The sequence below is a fragment of the Puntigrus tetrazona genome, chromosome 6 (genome assembly GCF_018831695.1).
Source record: "Puntigrus tetrazona isolate hp1 chromosome 6, ASM1883169v1, whole genome shotgun sequence".
NCBI lineage: Eukaryota > Metazoa > Chordata > Actinopteri > Cypriniformes > Cyprinidae > Puntigrus > Puntigrus tetrazona.
In genome coordinates, this window is record NC_056704.1 from 15,664,370 (window position 1) to 15,681,287 (window position 16,918).

A 16,918-nucleotide genomic window follows, 5' to 3' on the forward strand; every position below is an offset into this window, starting at 1 on the left:
GTATTTATTCCAAAGAAAGACAGCGTATGATGAGATATAAAGCACTGGCAACCCCAACCTCTCCGGCGTTGTGGGGTCTCTTTGTCTGGAGTGTTGTCATCACGCCGTTTGTTGCCCAAGTCACTAGTGTTGACGGTAACTGTGGCTTTGATCTCCAACTGAGCAGCTTTCATTCTATCATAAAACACCCTAAAAAACTTCTCCGAATTTTTGTCTTCTGTTAAACGTTTGAAGAAGGAGTGCTACAGAGAGATGAGAATAAAAGCATAAATTACCATTATATTCATATGTACTAAGGACAAATTGAAATGTAATACACAGTAACAATGCAACTTTGCAACTTTGTGGAAATATGTTTACAATGTAAAATAATTTCTTTGCTGTCTTTTGATTAGTTTAAATAGTAATTTATTCTGAATTTTCTTCAGTGTCACATGATCCTTAAGAAATTATTCTAATATGCAAATTATTTTAATATACGTGATTTGGTGCTTAAAACATTTATTATTATCAGTGTTGAAAACAATCGTACTGTTCAGTATTTTTGTGGGTATCATGATACATTTTTTGGGATTCTTTGACCAATAAAAGCAAAAGAACAAAATTTATTTTAACACCATAAAAGGCATCACCCTCATCTTTAATCAGTTTAATGCAGATACAATTTAATCTTTGTTGGAGAAACATTAATTTCTTTAAAAAAGTCTTACTGATTCCATTGTTTAAACTGTAGTCAATAATAACAAATTTAATACCACAATGTTCAATTCTTTTGCTTAATCGTTTTACTGACGGGCCTTTCTGACCTGTATGATGGTGTTCCCACCCTCCAGTAGTGCAATGGCCAATAGTATGCTTTCGTGGAAGACACGGTCACTGGTAGTATTCATAATAAGATCAATAACAAGGTCAGAGGCTCCTTCACGGTCCAGGTGGCATTGCACCTCCATCAATGACATCTCAGCCCTACTCAAACCCCCTGAGGTCATACAAACACACAAAAACTAATGTTAAAATACATCAGAAATGTTCCAAGAAGCTACAATGAAAAATAAACCAACCTGGCTGACTCTTGATTGGTCCTACAGGTGCCAGGGTGGAGTTACTGAAGGAGGTCAGACTTTCTCTCCGCCCACCACTCCTGAAGCCATAGTAACGGTTGACGAGCAGCTGCCGAAGGGCCTCCCCCTGTAATGAGTGTGAAAGTGTCTGTTTAAATGTGCATCTTTTCCACTGTTGCTTTGGCCTGTTCACCACAAGGCTGTAAATCAGTTTTGTTTCGAACAATATGTATCATATATAGAAATACATTATATAGTTGAACCAGAGCAGTTAAGAGGTACAGATATGTGGTTGGAGAGAAGGGTTAGGTGAAGTTAGTGACCTACCCTCCTTCGATCCTCCAGCTGTTTTGGTGGCAGACTCAAATCCACCACCTGAGTGAGTGAGCAGAGTGGAAAACAGAACACTAACATAGAGTTAGTAGAGTGTCATCATGCAAGTATCCCCAGCTCTATCCTAGCAGCATGCTTGGTGTTACAATAACATCAGTTGACAAGAATGACTAAATTGATGCATTTAACTCATAGTAGTTAAGTTAGTTATGCTCTGAAAGTGAGTTATGTAAGTGAAACCTTATATATAATAAGATTAAACAGAAAAGAATGTAATACAGAGTGGAAAAGTGAACAGGTGAGAATGTAATAGTCAGAATAAAAAGTCTGTAACACAGCAGTTAATACCCAAACTGTCCAAATATTGTGTTATTACCTAAATGGTTGGTAAATATTACGATACACTCAAATAATAGTTTAGAAATCATTTCAGAACAGTCTTTAATTTTACTACAACCTCATAGTGTATTAGAAGAACTACTAAAGCACTACAAAATGGTTTAAAGAACACAATTTCTTCTGTATTTCTTATTGAAACAGAAAATTAAAGTAGGGCATACACATTAAATGCCTTTTATAAAAAAATGTCTTAATTTCTTAACTTTTTAAGTAACAAGAGAAACACCAAACCAAAAAGAAATCAATATGTGTAGGTCAAATTTCCTATTCTGATTCTCAAGATAGAAAAAGAAGTAGAGAAAAAGAAGATAAAAAACAAGGGGAAGATGGGATGAATGACAAAAAGAGGACAACCTCAGTGACATCCATCTCATCATCAAATCCCAGTAGCTGAAAAAGAGGAGTGAAGGATGGGGTTAATGAAAGAGTGGACATACTTTGAATTAAGCCAGTAACTATTAGTGATATGAGCATTAACAAGAAGACATAACAGATCGACTCAAACTTAAGCAATGTGATTAAGGTCACACATGCAGATGCTACAAATGAAGACAATATGTGTAGAGGACAATACAATCAACCTCTCACAGCAATATCACATCTGCATTCTGCCTTAGGAAAACTTATATATATATACATACATACATACATACATACATACAACACAGATTAAAGTCTTCCGTTAGTCCTTTTATTAATGGTTTTGTGGTAAATACCTTCTCTCCATATCCTCTGTCTTTGGTCATCATTTCTCTGAGCGTCTGCAGAACTTTGATACAAAGCCTCTCCTCATTTTCTTCTAGAAGTTGCTTGGTATGTTTTATCAATCTGTACAAAAAAAATATTCTAGTGTAATTCAAACACATTACAAATTGACAGCATAATATTGTATCATTAATAAGTCTTAATAATTAATAAGTAATAACATATTTTATTGTGGTGTTCTGTAGCCTATATTACTATATTGAAGATACTGCAGGTACAGTGAGAGTTCATCATACTTGCAGATGAAGCCTCCACTCTCACACTTCCGATGGGCTTCAGTGTGTTCTGGAAACAGCAGTTCTGGACGATGGAGGACATCCACCAATACAGACAGCTCAGCCTGAACCAGAGGCCTCAACCGCTCTTCCAGTGCGGACACTATATCCTACAGATACACACACAAACACATGCAAAAGCATATATTCACCACACACCCTAACAAAGTAAGGCACTGAAGCAAAACAATTGAAAGCAGGTTTAATGATAGAAAGTACAGAAGAGACATAAACTGACATTACATTGCGCAACTCTCTTCTGAAAATCTTCTGCCTCGCTACCTCGTTTTATAGCATCAACATAACAATCACTGAACCACTTTCTGGGACTGCATTCTCCACTTAACATAATATGCAAAAAGCCTTAGAATTTGGCTAAAATTAGGCAATATCACTCACTCACCTGAAGTCTTTCAATAATGTTGCGGTAGTCTCTGGAGGTGGTCATAACAGAATCTCTTCGTGTGGCATTACGGACGGACTGTCTCCAGCTCAGGGCTGTTTTCTGCACTATGTTGTTTGACTTCATGAACAAATTATTCACCTGACAGTCCAGATCCACAGGAATGGCTATGGCTCTACCTTTGGCTGCACATTATTAAAGGCATATACATTCAGGCTTATGCATGTAGAGAAATTAGAAAGAAAAACTAGCAAGGAGCTTCCATACACACATATTTTATGTCAAAATCTATAAGTAAATGTTACTTTTGCTCAGGGGCGGCTAATGCCACAGAGAACATTGGTTCAAAAAGGTTGAGAATCACTTTCCCAAAACCTTTTTTATTATAATGTTATGATAATGTTACAATATAATTATACAACTGAAGCTAATATTACGAAAGTTAAAAACAGCTGGTGGAAATGATCTTCTTACCCCGTCACTCAGCACTTTGATGCAAGCCTCCACATTGCCCTTCTGACTTGGGAGCAGCCAGTTGCAGTGATACACACGGAAAACTCCCTGCAGCAGCTGCACAAACACTGGCTGCCGGGTCTGAGACAGAGAGAGAATAAGATATATAAAGATATACGTCACATCTGCAGATAGTCTGAACGATGCTGAGGTGTACTGGGCTGCTGGAAGGCACTGTATGTTACCTGCAAACTTGTGCTCTGGTCTGAGAACGGTGAGCTGAAAAAGGTGGTGACGATGCTCATGATTGTCTCAGTAACGTAGCGCTCCAGAACTGTGTCAGCATGCTTGCGGTCACTTGTGTTATTGCACACCTACAGGAAGCCGTGTTTAATGTCTGAACATCAAGATCATATTGTGAGTACATCTAAAAGTTTGTTTGTCTTACTCTGCAAATGTCCACCAGGAAATCATCAAACAGTTTCCACATGTGATTGCTGGTGTAGATCTCCTTCATCTCAACCTCTGTGTCTACATAGCAGTGATTCAGGAAGTTCACATAGGCCATCTTCACCTACATTTGAAGTTTTATATTCACATAATGACAATCTGCATACAATGACTTAACAATGAGTAATTCTGAAAGTATTTTACACATTCAGCAAAGACACTTTTGGGTTTAATTTACATGAAGCACACACCTCTGGGATGCAGTCTTCGTGAGTCACCACACGTACAATATCATCGAGGGGGAGCAGGGAGTTGCATTTGATCTCAGTGTAGACATTCTTCCCTTCAGTGCACACAGCCAGCAGCTCCACTAAGTGAATATGATACCTGCAAGGGTCAGTGAAAACAAATCTAATTCCTATAATGGCAGACATTTAACAGGAAAAAGCTCAAAGACCATACACTTACAAACTTTACATGATTTTGTAAAACAAGAATGATAAATGTTAACATAACTTATAATGATACATATAAGAAAAAAATCTAAGAATATATAAAGTAGTTCTGTCAAAAGATTAATAGCGATTAATGACATCAAAAATACATTTTTATGATATATATATATATATATATATATATATATATATATATATATGTGTGTGTGTGTGTGTGTGTGTGTGAATGTGCTGTTATTTTTTTCTATATTTATTATGTATATATAAATACACACATATGCATGTATATATTATATATAAAAAATGTTTATTTTTCTAATATAAATTATATAAATAAAACATAATAATTATGTAAACATAATAATTTTTTAATATTTACTTCTGTATGTGTGTATTTATATAAACAACAAATATACACAGAACACACACATATTATGCAAACAATGCAATTAATCCTTTGAAAGCACTAATATATATAATACTTAATTTATAAATACACAAACATGCATTTATATATTTTAAAAATATCTGATGTTTATGTATTTAATATATTTATATATAATATTAATTATATTAATATAAATTTATGCACATGTAACATGTAAATACTTTCAAAATACTTGCATGTGTTTTTATTTATATATTCATAATAAATATACAAAGTACATTTACACACACACACACACACACACACACACACATATATATATACACACACACATATATATATATATATATATATATATATATATATATATATATATATATATATATATATATATATATATATATATATATATAATATAAATTAAAACTTTTATTTTTGGATGCGATTAATCACTTGACAGCACTAATATATTTTACATATACATATTTAAATCTATAGAGTGGAGACAGGGCCAATTAATCTCTATACCTGAGTGCACTGCTCTCATCAAGTCGTTCCCTCTCAAGGCGCATCATTTGAACCAATGATTGAAAAGATGCCCGGTCATTGTAGAACACCAACACATCTTCACCCGCTGTCACCAACTAAATACACATAAATAATATCAACTGGAACAGTTTTCACTAGTCTGAAGAACAAAAGGGCAGACAAGGCAAATCTGGGGTTTGTAGTTAAATACAATAATTGTTTATCTGGCCTACAAACCTCAGCCATGACAATGTCTTGGCATTTCTTGATGAACTTGTTCTCAGCCTTTACAATGGTTTGGAGGAACTTGAGGTAGTGGACACTGCGTCCGTGTGTCTCGATGCAGTGCACAAAGTGCTGCACTACCCGCTCGTTAATCTCACTACACAACTGGAAATTATTCATGAAAATATGCTGCATGGTCACTGCCTCTAGAATCTAAAAACAAAAAGCCAGGGACAGAGAATTAAACAATCAACAGTTAAAATATACAAATAAATATGTGTGTTTATGTGCTGAAGCTCTCACCCCAGGGTTGAGGAACAGGTTAATGTGTTTGTGCAGAAGTGCCTGGTTCTGTTGATTTCCAGCGCAAAAGTTCTGAAGGAACTGATGAGCTAAAGTCATAATCTCTTGCATCTGAACATCCTCGCCCTAAAGACACAAGTAAACACATAAATCAGCAAAAAACATTAACCTTTTCAGTTGCGCAAAGGCTCACATGCACACCTTCTCATAAGGGATCTGCAACAGTTCCAGGACCACACTGTGAGCTCCCATGTTCCTGAGGAGCCGCTGCTGCTGTTTCTTATTCTTCTTACCAGAGATGCCCTCCAAAACACACAATTTACTCAACCTCAGAAGGATCTACACACACAAATGTAACAACACATGTAAAATATATTTCACAGTACATCGTATTGCTTGTCAAAACCTTTAAACTCTATAAAACATAAGCACACTCCACCTCCTTCACAACTCTGTAGTTTGAGCTGCTGGTGCTCTCAACTTTGGGTTTGTCTGATCTACTTGAGTTGATGACACCCTGTTAGAGCAGGAAATACATCATAATAATATACAATATATAATCATAATATAATTAGATATCTGAAAAAGAGCAATTATGTTGCTTCTTAGCTTAGTTTTTTGTGTTAATTATGGACAAATAATAACAAGAGTGAATCCAGACCTTGTGGTGCGCTTCATTTGCACCCTCTCCAGTGTCCATCCCTGAGTCTGACCCTGTCTCTTATAGACCCACAGCTCTGATTTCTCTACTATAGACCTCAGCTGGTCCAAATCTGACTTGATCTGCTTGTAATTTTCCACATCCTGACTGGTCACCAGGAGCTGAACCTAAAATAAATAAAATGCCATATGTGAGCAACTATACAAGTTATATAAAAGAACCAATATATAATATGGAACATATGAAACTCATCAATTATTAGTCATTATCACATCATCCAAGTGGATGCTGCACACTGGTGGGGAATAAGGAGAGACCCCTTATATGATTGTAAAATGCTATATAAATGTCTCCTTCATTTAAAAAGTTTTTTTATAAAGGCTTTTATTTTGCCAATTCAATCAATTAAACAATTAATTCTTACAGATATGTAAAAAAATTCAATTAATACAATTATAAAGAATTTTAGAATTTATTATTATGTTTTATTATTTTAAAATAATCACCCAAACACAATTTAAATTAGATTTAGATTTACATTTAGATTAGATCGGTTCTTACGTATTAGTTGTCCTTAAGTACCATGTGCTTCATCAAAAAATAAGTACAACATTCTTATTGTGCTCATATTGTATTACAAAAGACTTTTGCTGCTATTGACGTGGAATACGGGTAGGTTTAGGGACAGATTTAGTGGTATGAGTAGGTTTAGGAGTGTGTTAAGGTGTAATGAATGGGTCAACAGTATTATTAGAAATGTATTAGAAATGTAATTACAGATGTTTAAAATATAATTACAATGTAAAAACATGCATGTGCACTATATGAAATGATTAATTTATATTTAATTACAGAGTAGTTAAGGGCAATGTGTCTGACAATTTTTCACAAAACTACTAAAAACAAAAAAGACTGCGTAAAACTGGACATCAACAAGGATGTGAATGAATGAATACCTGCTTAAAGGCCTGTAAGACCTCTTGCCGCTGGCTGAAGTGTCGGAAGAGGAGGTGAAGAGCTCGTGAAACCAGCGGAGGATAGTCATGCATGGTCAGGTGCAGTAACACCCTCAGAAACGTCCGGCCACCATGATCATCAAGATCCAGAGGGGTGTTTTCTTCACTAGATATACAAACACACACAGATTCACACACATAGGGCACACAAACATAAGACAAATTATCAAAGAACACAACCTTCTCACCTTCCTCCAAAAATCCCCTCTGCTTGCTCTTCAATGTGTTCAAAGTCCAGCGCACCTAACAAAGACAACAGTTATTCAGACTACATTTACCCATACCGACCGATACTGACACAAACACACACTTGCTCATTTCACCTTGAACACTGGCAGGAGAGTCCTGGTTTACAGATGGCTCTGTTTGAGAGTTGCTCTCATCAAACTCTGTTTTAAAAATACAGAGCAGGCAGGAGATCCTGTAGTCCAACCGCACATTTAGAATGAACTACATAAAAAATGAGACAGTCAACAGTAAATATTTTTTAAACCTATACACAACTAGTTTGGCAAATCCTAAGCACTCAGGCTGTGAATTTCCCAAAACAGAACATTACATAGCAAATACAGATTAGGATGTGTTTTAACACCTGTAGGATTTCAATGATCTTGAGTTTGGTGTCCATCACTAGTATGTCTTGTTTCTGAGGTTCAGTCTGGGCTTTGACTTCATCTCTGTCGGGAGGGTTGTGGCTGGTAACTGGCAGGAACCCTCCACCCCTCAACACCACCTGTGTCATCAGCTCTCCCACCCCATGGATGGACCGCATTACATTACTTCCTATAGAGATGGCCACAAAGACTTGAGAGCACTTTCACAAAAGCATTTTTTTAGCAAAACATTTTGATGTATTTATTTGAAGTGAAAGATATTTGATTGACAACCTGCAATTGTTACCTTAAGAGTTATTCCTAATTCTTTATTATGGGTTGAAAAAAATATCATGGTTCGATTTGAATCTGATTCACAAGCTTGCATTTTGAGTTGATTTTGATCTAATATTTTGGGTATATTTCAGGTACAGTACATGCCAAATTTTCTCAAGAAAAACAATTAAAACATAAAACTTTATTCAAACATAAATTCAACATTGAAGAACAGTTTCTGACCTTTGCCACGGTCTCCAGGCAGCTTGATAGGGAAGGGAGTGCTGATATGGACACAGTCCAGGATAGCCAGCAGGATTTTGGTCAACCTTAGCAGGTCACTGAAGTTATAGAAACCAAAATAGATAAGGTTCCTCGCCAGGTTCACAACCTATAAAACAGTGGAAAATTTAAAAGAGATTTGTTTTAAAAAGCAATGATTAAATTATAATTGTTAATTGTGCAGGACATATATTGGTGTTTTTATATATAGTGCGAACATACCTCAAAAGTAAGCTTGTTTTTTTCCTTGTCTGAAAATGGGAAACTCTGGCACACAACATCTCGCAGGTAATTCTCCACAAACTCCATCGTCTGAGAGAAGCGCTCCTTCACCTCATCACGCGATGTCCCATCGTTATCATAACTGGTCAGAAACAGAAAAATTGACTGGCTAACAAGCAGACCACTCACTAAAAGGGCCTTTCACTGTTAGCTCTTTCTAAAATGAGCCACTTACTCATCAATGGCAATTTGTGAAGGGATTTCAGACCATAGTCGAGCATATTTGACAGGTGTAACCTGCTCCTGAGGGTCACGGTCTACATGCATGTGCAGCATCATGCGGCAGAATGAGGCTCTGAGGTCAAAAGGCAAGTCTTCATCTGACATGCAGCGCAGGATCAGATCCACATCCAGTTGTGCTGATATCTTGTTAATCGCCAGGTATTGCCGATCCAGACACATCCGAGCAAACAAATTCAACTGATACCTGACAGATAAATGTTATTATTACATTTATGCACAATTTTCCTCACACTGCATGTAAGTGTATGTGTGTGTGGATACCTGTAATAATTGATAACTTCCAGGTCCTCTGTGTGTCCATCTTTGGCATCCTGTGCAAGCTCTCTGATGCTTTTACTCTTCATCTCTCCTCTACTGTCTTTCCAGAACAACCATACCTCCTCCTCATCCTCCTCTTCCTCCTCTGCACTCTCACCAAGCACTGTTCCAGCCACCTCAAACCGTGATAACACAAGTCTGACACACAAACACACAGTCAGTCAGTATGATTTTATTTACTTTTTATTTTATATATATAAAATAATTTTATTCAAATTTAAAATGGGTTTTTTTTTCCTATTTATAAGGTATAATTGATTTTAAAATGTATTTTATTCCTGTATTGGCAACGCTAAATTCTCAGCAGTCATTACTTAAGTCTAATATATTGAATTGATAAAATTTCTTGTTTTAAATAAATATTGAAAACAGTTGTGCTGCTGGCGGAAATGGTGATATATTTCTTTCAGGTTTTATTAAAAATGTAAAAGATCTGGATTTATTTAAAATATCATTTTGTAGTAATGTCTTTGCTCTCACTATTTAATCAATTAAATACCTCCTTGTTAAATAAAAGTATTTTTAAAAATGGTAGTGTACTGTATATTGCTCTAATAGTAAGTTTAGTAGGGGCTGTACTTTGTTTCGATGAGGATGTCTGCATTGGCTGGGTCCAGCACAGCATTACAGATGAGTTCTTGTGTGACAGGAATGGATTTATTCATAGACACACACAAATCTGACAAGTAGTCCAGAAATCTAGAAAAATATAAACAAAGAAAACCAATCATTCAGGACACAAAACCATTACACATTTAGACAAATCATTAATTTATCAATAAACAATTTACTACACTTCTACTCTTCAAAACTCTTACTTTAAAAGAGACTTTTTACTGCCATTTAATCTCACCAGCATCTCTGTACTAGTTTTTACTTAAGATGAATCACTTTCATTCTAACATTTGATTTTTGTTTGTTGCTTTAGATGAAAGGGCCTGCTAGATGAATAAATGTAAATGACCAAGAACATTTATGCAGATATATTTTCACACACCTGGGCTCTCTGTTCTTGCGGACCAGGCTGACAAAGGTGTCTATCTCAGCTGCAGTGATGTGTTTCTCTAGAAGCTTCCTGTTGTTGTGCAGCAGGGCTGTAATAGTGTCCTCAGCAAGCACATCATATCCTATCTGCTTCTGCATGAAGCGGAATTGCTTTGCTATGTACTCCTAGAGACAAAAAGTGAATGAAGCACAGGAGTTTTTTCATCACCAAAAGCTTTACAAATGGTTTGCATTTATTTTAGTTTAGTTTACCTGGTTTTTACGATAGTCCTGTTGTGAGTGACGTAGGACTCTGTAGCAGAGCCGACAGATGTGACGAAGGGAGCATGACGTTGGTCTGCAAGTTCTTCCAGGCGCAACATAGGGCCGTCCCCACTGTCAGTGAATGGGGCCTGAAGCAGCTTGAATATCTGGTCAATCACAGCACAAGATAAATGAAAAGGTCATTTAAATGTTAGTGAGATGTTTTAAAACAAACCTAAGATGTGATATAATAAGTGCCTGTTTGAGTATGTTCTGCTCTCTCATGAGTTTCTGCCGCTCTCTGTTAGGTTTGTTGACTGTGATCTCCAGCACATCCTGAGCACTGCTGGGAATGTCCACCACAAAATACACCAGATCCTCCAGCAGCTTTGTCACTGACCTTTGTAAGAAAGTGATGGTGACATACATGTTTTTTAAGTGTGAAGAGAATGAAGAAAATAGCATACAGATAGATTAGTTAAATGGTAAGATAAATGAAATGGCAGAAATGGAAGGAAATCAAAGAATAATGGAAAAAAATCACAGGTGAACCAACGTTGGATGGATAGATGGGTGAAAGGATGAAAGAAAAGTGGACAAATGAATGAACAGACAAATGATGGAAGGAAGGTCAGAAAGACAGGTAGATGAGTGGATTTATGGATGGACAGATGTGAATGAAAGAACAGAGCAAAGAAGGAGGTCAAATGGATGGATAAATGAAAAGATGAATAAATGAATGAATAAATGTAGAGACAGATGATACGTGGATAAATGAATAGATAGATGGATGGAAAGAAGACAGAAATGAAGGACAGATAAAAGAATGAAAAGATTGATGGATCGATAAATTAAGGAATATATGGATGAATTAAGGAAAAGAACAGATGTGGAGATGGATGGATGGAAAATTGTCAGATGGACAGATGAATGAAAAGTTTAATTAATAGTTTAATGAATGAAAGGAAGACAGATTGACAGACAAAAATGGATGACTGGATGGTTGAAGCAAAATATGGACAGAGCTGATTAAATGGATGGATGGAAAGAATAAAAACAAGTAAATGAAGGAATGAGAGAAGAAAAGATAGGTGATGGATTGATGGCAAAATAATGGATGGATTAATAAAAAAAATAAATTATATTAATAAATGGTGAAATGATAGAAGAGCAGACAGACAGAAGGGTATAATGAGTGACTGGATGGCTGAAGGGAAGATAAACAGCCAGAGAAACAAATGGATGGCTGTGTGGATGAATGGAAGTACAGACAGATGGATGGATGTACACACGGATGAATAGATGAATGTAACCTCTACCTCCTCTCATTCTGGGTGATGGTGCCCTTTTCCAGTTTGGCTGCAATGGAAGCTAAGACTTTACTAGCATCATTAGCAAAATCCAGATCACGAACCTCAGCTGGAGAAACTGGCACTATAGCAAAAGCCTCTTTATCTTCCTTCAGAGGAGACGTTCCTATCTGAGACACAAATATAGAGTAGAGGAGACACACTTCAGAGAATCCATAAACCAAAGCTACAGTCATAAACAAACAGAAACTCACTCACTCTGAGCATGACCGGTTTCTCTTCCTCTTTATCTATTGGCTGGTTGGTGCTGTGAACCCATGTATTTGTGCAGAGATGCCTGAGCCTCACATATGAATTTCTGACAAGCACAATTCAAAATACAGCATGATATATATATATATATATATATATATATATATATATATATATATATATATATATATATATATATATATACACTTAATCAGAAGTCACAAGAAGTGGTAACCTCACTGTACCTTGGCACAAGAGAGTCTCCTCCTCTCAGGGTAGTAGGGTCAAGCTCAAAGATCGACGATATGTCATTTCCATCAGGAACAGACACCAGCGTATACATAACCTTGTCCTGAGGGTTGCGTGCACGTGCTCGCATCACTTCCTGCTCTGAATCCAGCTGCAAGAGAAACAACTGATCAACAGCTTAATCAAGACGACAGTCTGTTTACCTAAACTAATGTGTGTTGAAATGAGAGCAACAAGGTAAAGAGACCCTTAAATGGCTTATGCTATTAATTCAGAATAAGCTCAGATAAAAACACAGCCACACAGCCACACGCGCTCTCAAACACACACTCACAGAGGAACGGGTCTCCAGGCATTCTTCTTCATAGTCTGGATTTACCTGATCACAATAAGGTGAGAACAATTAGATAAAATCACGTTCTCAGCTCTTGCTAAAATCAAGCTTTCTAAATAGATACTCTAATGTATTTGCATGTGTGTTTGTGTGTGAACTCTTATTCCAGGTAATATATCAGTCTAACCTCTGCAGCGAGGTAATGGCCAGTGGCCAGATGTTTGAACCTAAAGAGACTGTTCCAGTAGCCGGCTCCGCCTCTGCAGGGATCATGCTGAACCACCTGAAAGGAATCCAAACATCTGTTTAGATTCCCAAGCCGATAAAATCATATTCACAAAAACATCTGTTCAACTTCACAAACTTAAGGCCTAAACTTACCTCAACCTCCCAGAGCGCTTTGCTACTAGTGGCAGAGGTTGCAGACTGGCGCCCGGTGGTACGCAAAAAGACATACTGCTTTTTTCTGTGTTCGTCGCATGTCAAAAACTTCTCCTGCTCTGCATGGAACAGCCTCACCACGTCTCCCTGATAAAATGTATTTCATTATAAGACCATAAATTATAGTCAAATACAGGCCTTAAAAAAGTAAATGCGAAGGACATTTATGCAGTATGGATGTGTGCAATACATACTCCTTTTAAGACAACCTCCTGGTTGTCACTCCATTTCATGAAAAGAACAATTTTCCAACTGGTGGTGCAGTTCACTGAATTCACCTGAGAGAGAGAAATATATAGGAACAGAGAAGTGGTTGTCAAACTCAGCCCATGGAGCCTAAGAAGATCTCCACAGAAAATTACAATAGCATAAAACAAGCATGAAAATTAACTACAACAAACAAATTCAAGAGATTTTCTTTTTAAATAACCACTTCAACATCTTTGTATTTACATGCAGCATGTGCACTGTGCAGAAGTAATAAAAGCTAAAATTTAAAAAAATCTTAACCCAAGATTAAAGACATTTTCAAATGTAAAATATTCATTTTAATTTTAGATAACTGAATCACTGACAAAAGTAAATGCGCAGTTGTTATCAAGTTACTGTAAAGTATGCAATACACTAGTATTACTTTGCTAACATAGCCATGTGTGTAAACGTGTATTTTACCTCATTGCATCCTGGATTATCAACAAGTTGATGGCTACTGGCATGAAGTGGCTGTCCGGCATTGACGGGGTTTAACACAACCTTATCTCCAATGACCACCTGAAAAACACATTAACACACACACAGAACATAACAAGAGGAACGCTAATGAATGTTTATGTAAGCGTAAGTAGCAGGACTGCCCAATGAATCAAATGAATCATCAAGATTACAGTGACTGTTTTGCAGAGGTTGACGATATACTTACGTTGTCTCCAATAGAGCGGAGCTTATAGAAGGGTTGAATGTAGAACCACGAGCCTTCATTCCCTGCAGCATCCAGGGTTACACGCATGGCATTCTTCTCAAGAAGAGCTGGTAAGCGCTTATTTACCGTCAGATACTTATTACTCTTCAGATGGAGAAGCTGCAAATGTGGTTAAATAATTACACAATTAATTTGGCTGCTGAATATTCTGAATTTTTAATGCTCTGTATTATACAGATAATTTAAATATTAGCTAAATGTAATATTTATGCTCATACATTTGTGAGAAATTTACCTGGATGACGTTGCCATACTGAATGACTGTTCCTAAAAGCTTTTTGTTCTCCGATTCATTTTGTTTCTTTTCTAAATCAGCAGCATGCTAAATAAAATATACATAGTGAAAAATGTAAGAATTTGAGAAAAATTTTAAAATTGTGATCTTGACATTTTGCAGGCCACATGAACACCAGAAACCCACGAAAGCATGTGCAAGACTATTGCTCTTCCTAACATCTGAGGAAGCTTCATAAGTTTGAAGTTGATAAATATAATGAACTTGCTGAACCAAAAAGAGGCTGTTGAGTAGTAAACAAAAAAACTTTGCTCTCTTTAAAGATGTCTTGTAACATTGTTCAGATGGCCCACAGAGCATTCTTCACAATCTGTTTCATTTACAGGCACATCTTTTTTAATTGTGTGCAACTTTTCTGCATTCTGTGTATATATATGGTCATAAGCAGAGTGAACCAACTGCAGGCTGAAGCCATCAAGTCTAGGAGGTTGGCTAAATTAGCCAAGCAATCACATAAATAACTTGAATCACATGACATAAACTTGATAATTATCCAACTGAATAAAGCATGATTGGTTTTTATAAGCATGGTAGGCAACTAAAATAATAACTGCATATTGATTTAAATGATGATTTTGAAGAATGGACAATGAAGAAGGAATGTTTTACATTCTTTGATGAACTTGTTTTTTATGCAACCATAGTCTACTAGATACAAAGTAATATGATAAATTTTCATTGTGCATAAATGCAGCAAACATGCTATGATGAAGTTTTCAGTGATCTAAGGTAGGTTTTTAATTTCTCAAGAGCAAATAAGTTTTAGAGCTCAAGGTTTGGCTGGTTAGAATGGCCTTGTTAGCCTCTGCTGGTGGATACACAATGATAAATCTTTCTCCATTGACAGCAATTCATAAACATATAAATTATGTTTACCAGTTCCTGTTCTTGGATATAAATTTCCACGTTTGCCTCCTTTAAAGGTTTCTTTTTTTGACCTCACAAATTCCTAAGCAAAATGTCATAACTGAATCTTATGACAAGCTCACATTCAGTCTCCATCTAGTCAAAAACTGATGGACAGAAACAAGTCCCCACCCAACATTTTTTTTCTATTTGATCTGTTCATCTGTTTCATTGTGATGTACATCACAATAAGAAATCATCTGTCACTGCCACCAATTAGTTTTGAACTTATAGTTGTTACTAAAGTGTTTGGGGCTCTGTTCATGTGGTGCCATCAAACAGTCATTTGAGGTGTGGATACTACTTCAGACTAGCAATTATGAGCAGTGTTATTCTGAAGTAGTGGAATTCCCTATATTAATATAAACAAACAGCTCCCACTTAAGGAAAGACTAAGCTTTGCACTCACATGGAGTTTGTTGAGCAGAACAGTATCTGTGGTGCTGGTTCCTCCAGGTTTGGCAGCTTTCCAGAACTGTTTCTGTGCAGAGTATCTGTTCATGGGACACAGTCTGAACAGACAGTCTACAGAGAGAGAAAAAGAAAGAGGCAACATACATTTCATCCCAGCACAGACAAATAGACGCACACGTTCACTGTTTTTCAGACACACAAATCTTTCAGAACCTACTGATGAACATGACAGGAATTCAGTATGAAAATCAATGTGTAAACTCTGCGTCTGTGTGGTTTAAGCTTATATGTGTATAACTGTTTAAAAAAAAGTCCAATTAAGCTCAAAAAAGAGCTTAATTAAAAATTCTGTGTAATTTCAGGGGGATGTAACATGACTGAAAACGCACACTGACAATATTTTCAAAAGTGATAATAAAAGAGCTACAGGCATTAAAGTGAAAATGCACTTCTTCTTTCCAACAGAACTCCAATCTTACCAAATAAGGAGAGAGGGGAGTCAATGTAAGGCAGACTGACAGAGAGAAAGAGAGAGAGAATCTGGTCTCTGTTTCCAGTTTCTAGAGATTGGGCTGATAAAACACCAAAAAGCTCTGGGGTCATTGGAGGAATGTAGAACACACTCTCACATAAAAACAACAGCGTTTAGAAGTGTCAGATTACAAAAAGGAAATTTTTTTACATTCAAGTGAAAAGTTGCTGCTATAATGCTCACAATATTAATACAATGGTGTTATGGGTGGTTGCTACAGTGTTGCTTACTGGTACTGGTTTAAGTTCA

At 36.4% G+C, this 16,918-nt stretch overlaps 1 protein-coding gene across 1 annotated transcript in view; it reads right to left on the minus strand.

Annotated features, from left to right (window-relative positions):
• Positions 1-16,918, minus strand: part of LOC122346545 (inositol 1,4,5-trisphosphate receptor type 1-like) — a 28,750-nt gene that overhangs the window by 7,634 nt on the left and 4,198 nt on the right. The window contains 43 exon segments of the mRNA XM_043241258.1: positions 59-242; positions 807-979; positions 1,062-1,188; positions 1,389-1,436; positions 2,148-2,183; positions 2,510-2,621; positions 2,795-2,943; positions 3,237-3,426; positions 3,715-3,830; positions 3,935-4,063; positions 4,138-4,263; positions 4,391-4,526; positions 5,511-5,626; positions 5,748-5,948; positions 6,039-6,164; positions 6,240-6,377; positions 6,478-6,555; positions 6,700-6,749; positions 6,752-6,866; positions 7,656-7,821; positions 7,904-7,958; positions 8,039-8,165; positions 8,308-8,498; positions 8,828-8,975; positions 9,089-9,230; positions 9,324-9,575; positions 9,653-9,847; positions 10,289-10,408; positions 10,707-10,879; positions 10,967-11,031; positions 11,034-11,124; positions 11,216-11,357; positions 12,277-12,437; positions 12,526-12,625; positions 12,765-12,919; positions 13,103-13,147; positions 13,290-13,385; positions 13,484-13,630; positions 13,738-13,821; positions 14,216-14,314; positions 14,463-14,621; positions 14,758-14,844; positions 16,133-16,248. Coding sequence (XP_043097193.1) covers positions 59-242; positions 807-979; positions 1,062-1,188; positions 1,389-1,436; positions 2,148-2,183; positions 2,510-2,621; positions 2,795-2,943; positions 3,237-3,426; positions 3,715-3,830; positions 3,935-4,063; positions 4,138-4,263; positions 4,391-4,526; positions 5,511-5,626; positions 5,748-5,948; positions 6,039-6,164; positions 6,240-6,377; positions 6,478-6,555; positions 6,700-6,749; positions 6,752-6,866; positions 7,656-7,821; positions 7,904-7,958; positions 8,039-8,165; positions 8,308-8,498; positions 8,828-8,975; positions 9,089-9,230; positions 9,324-9,575; positions 9,653-9,847; positions 10,289-10,408; positions 10,707-10,879; positions 10,967-11,031; positions 11,034-11,124; positions 11,216-11,357; positions 12,277-12,437; positions 12,526-12,625; positions 12,765-12,919; positions 13,103-13,147; positions 13,290-13,385; positions 13,484-13,630; positions 13,738-13,821; positions 14,216-14,314; positions 14,463-14,621; positions 14,758-14,844; positions 16,133-16,248 — 5,466 coding nt within the window.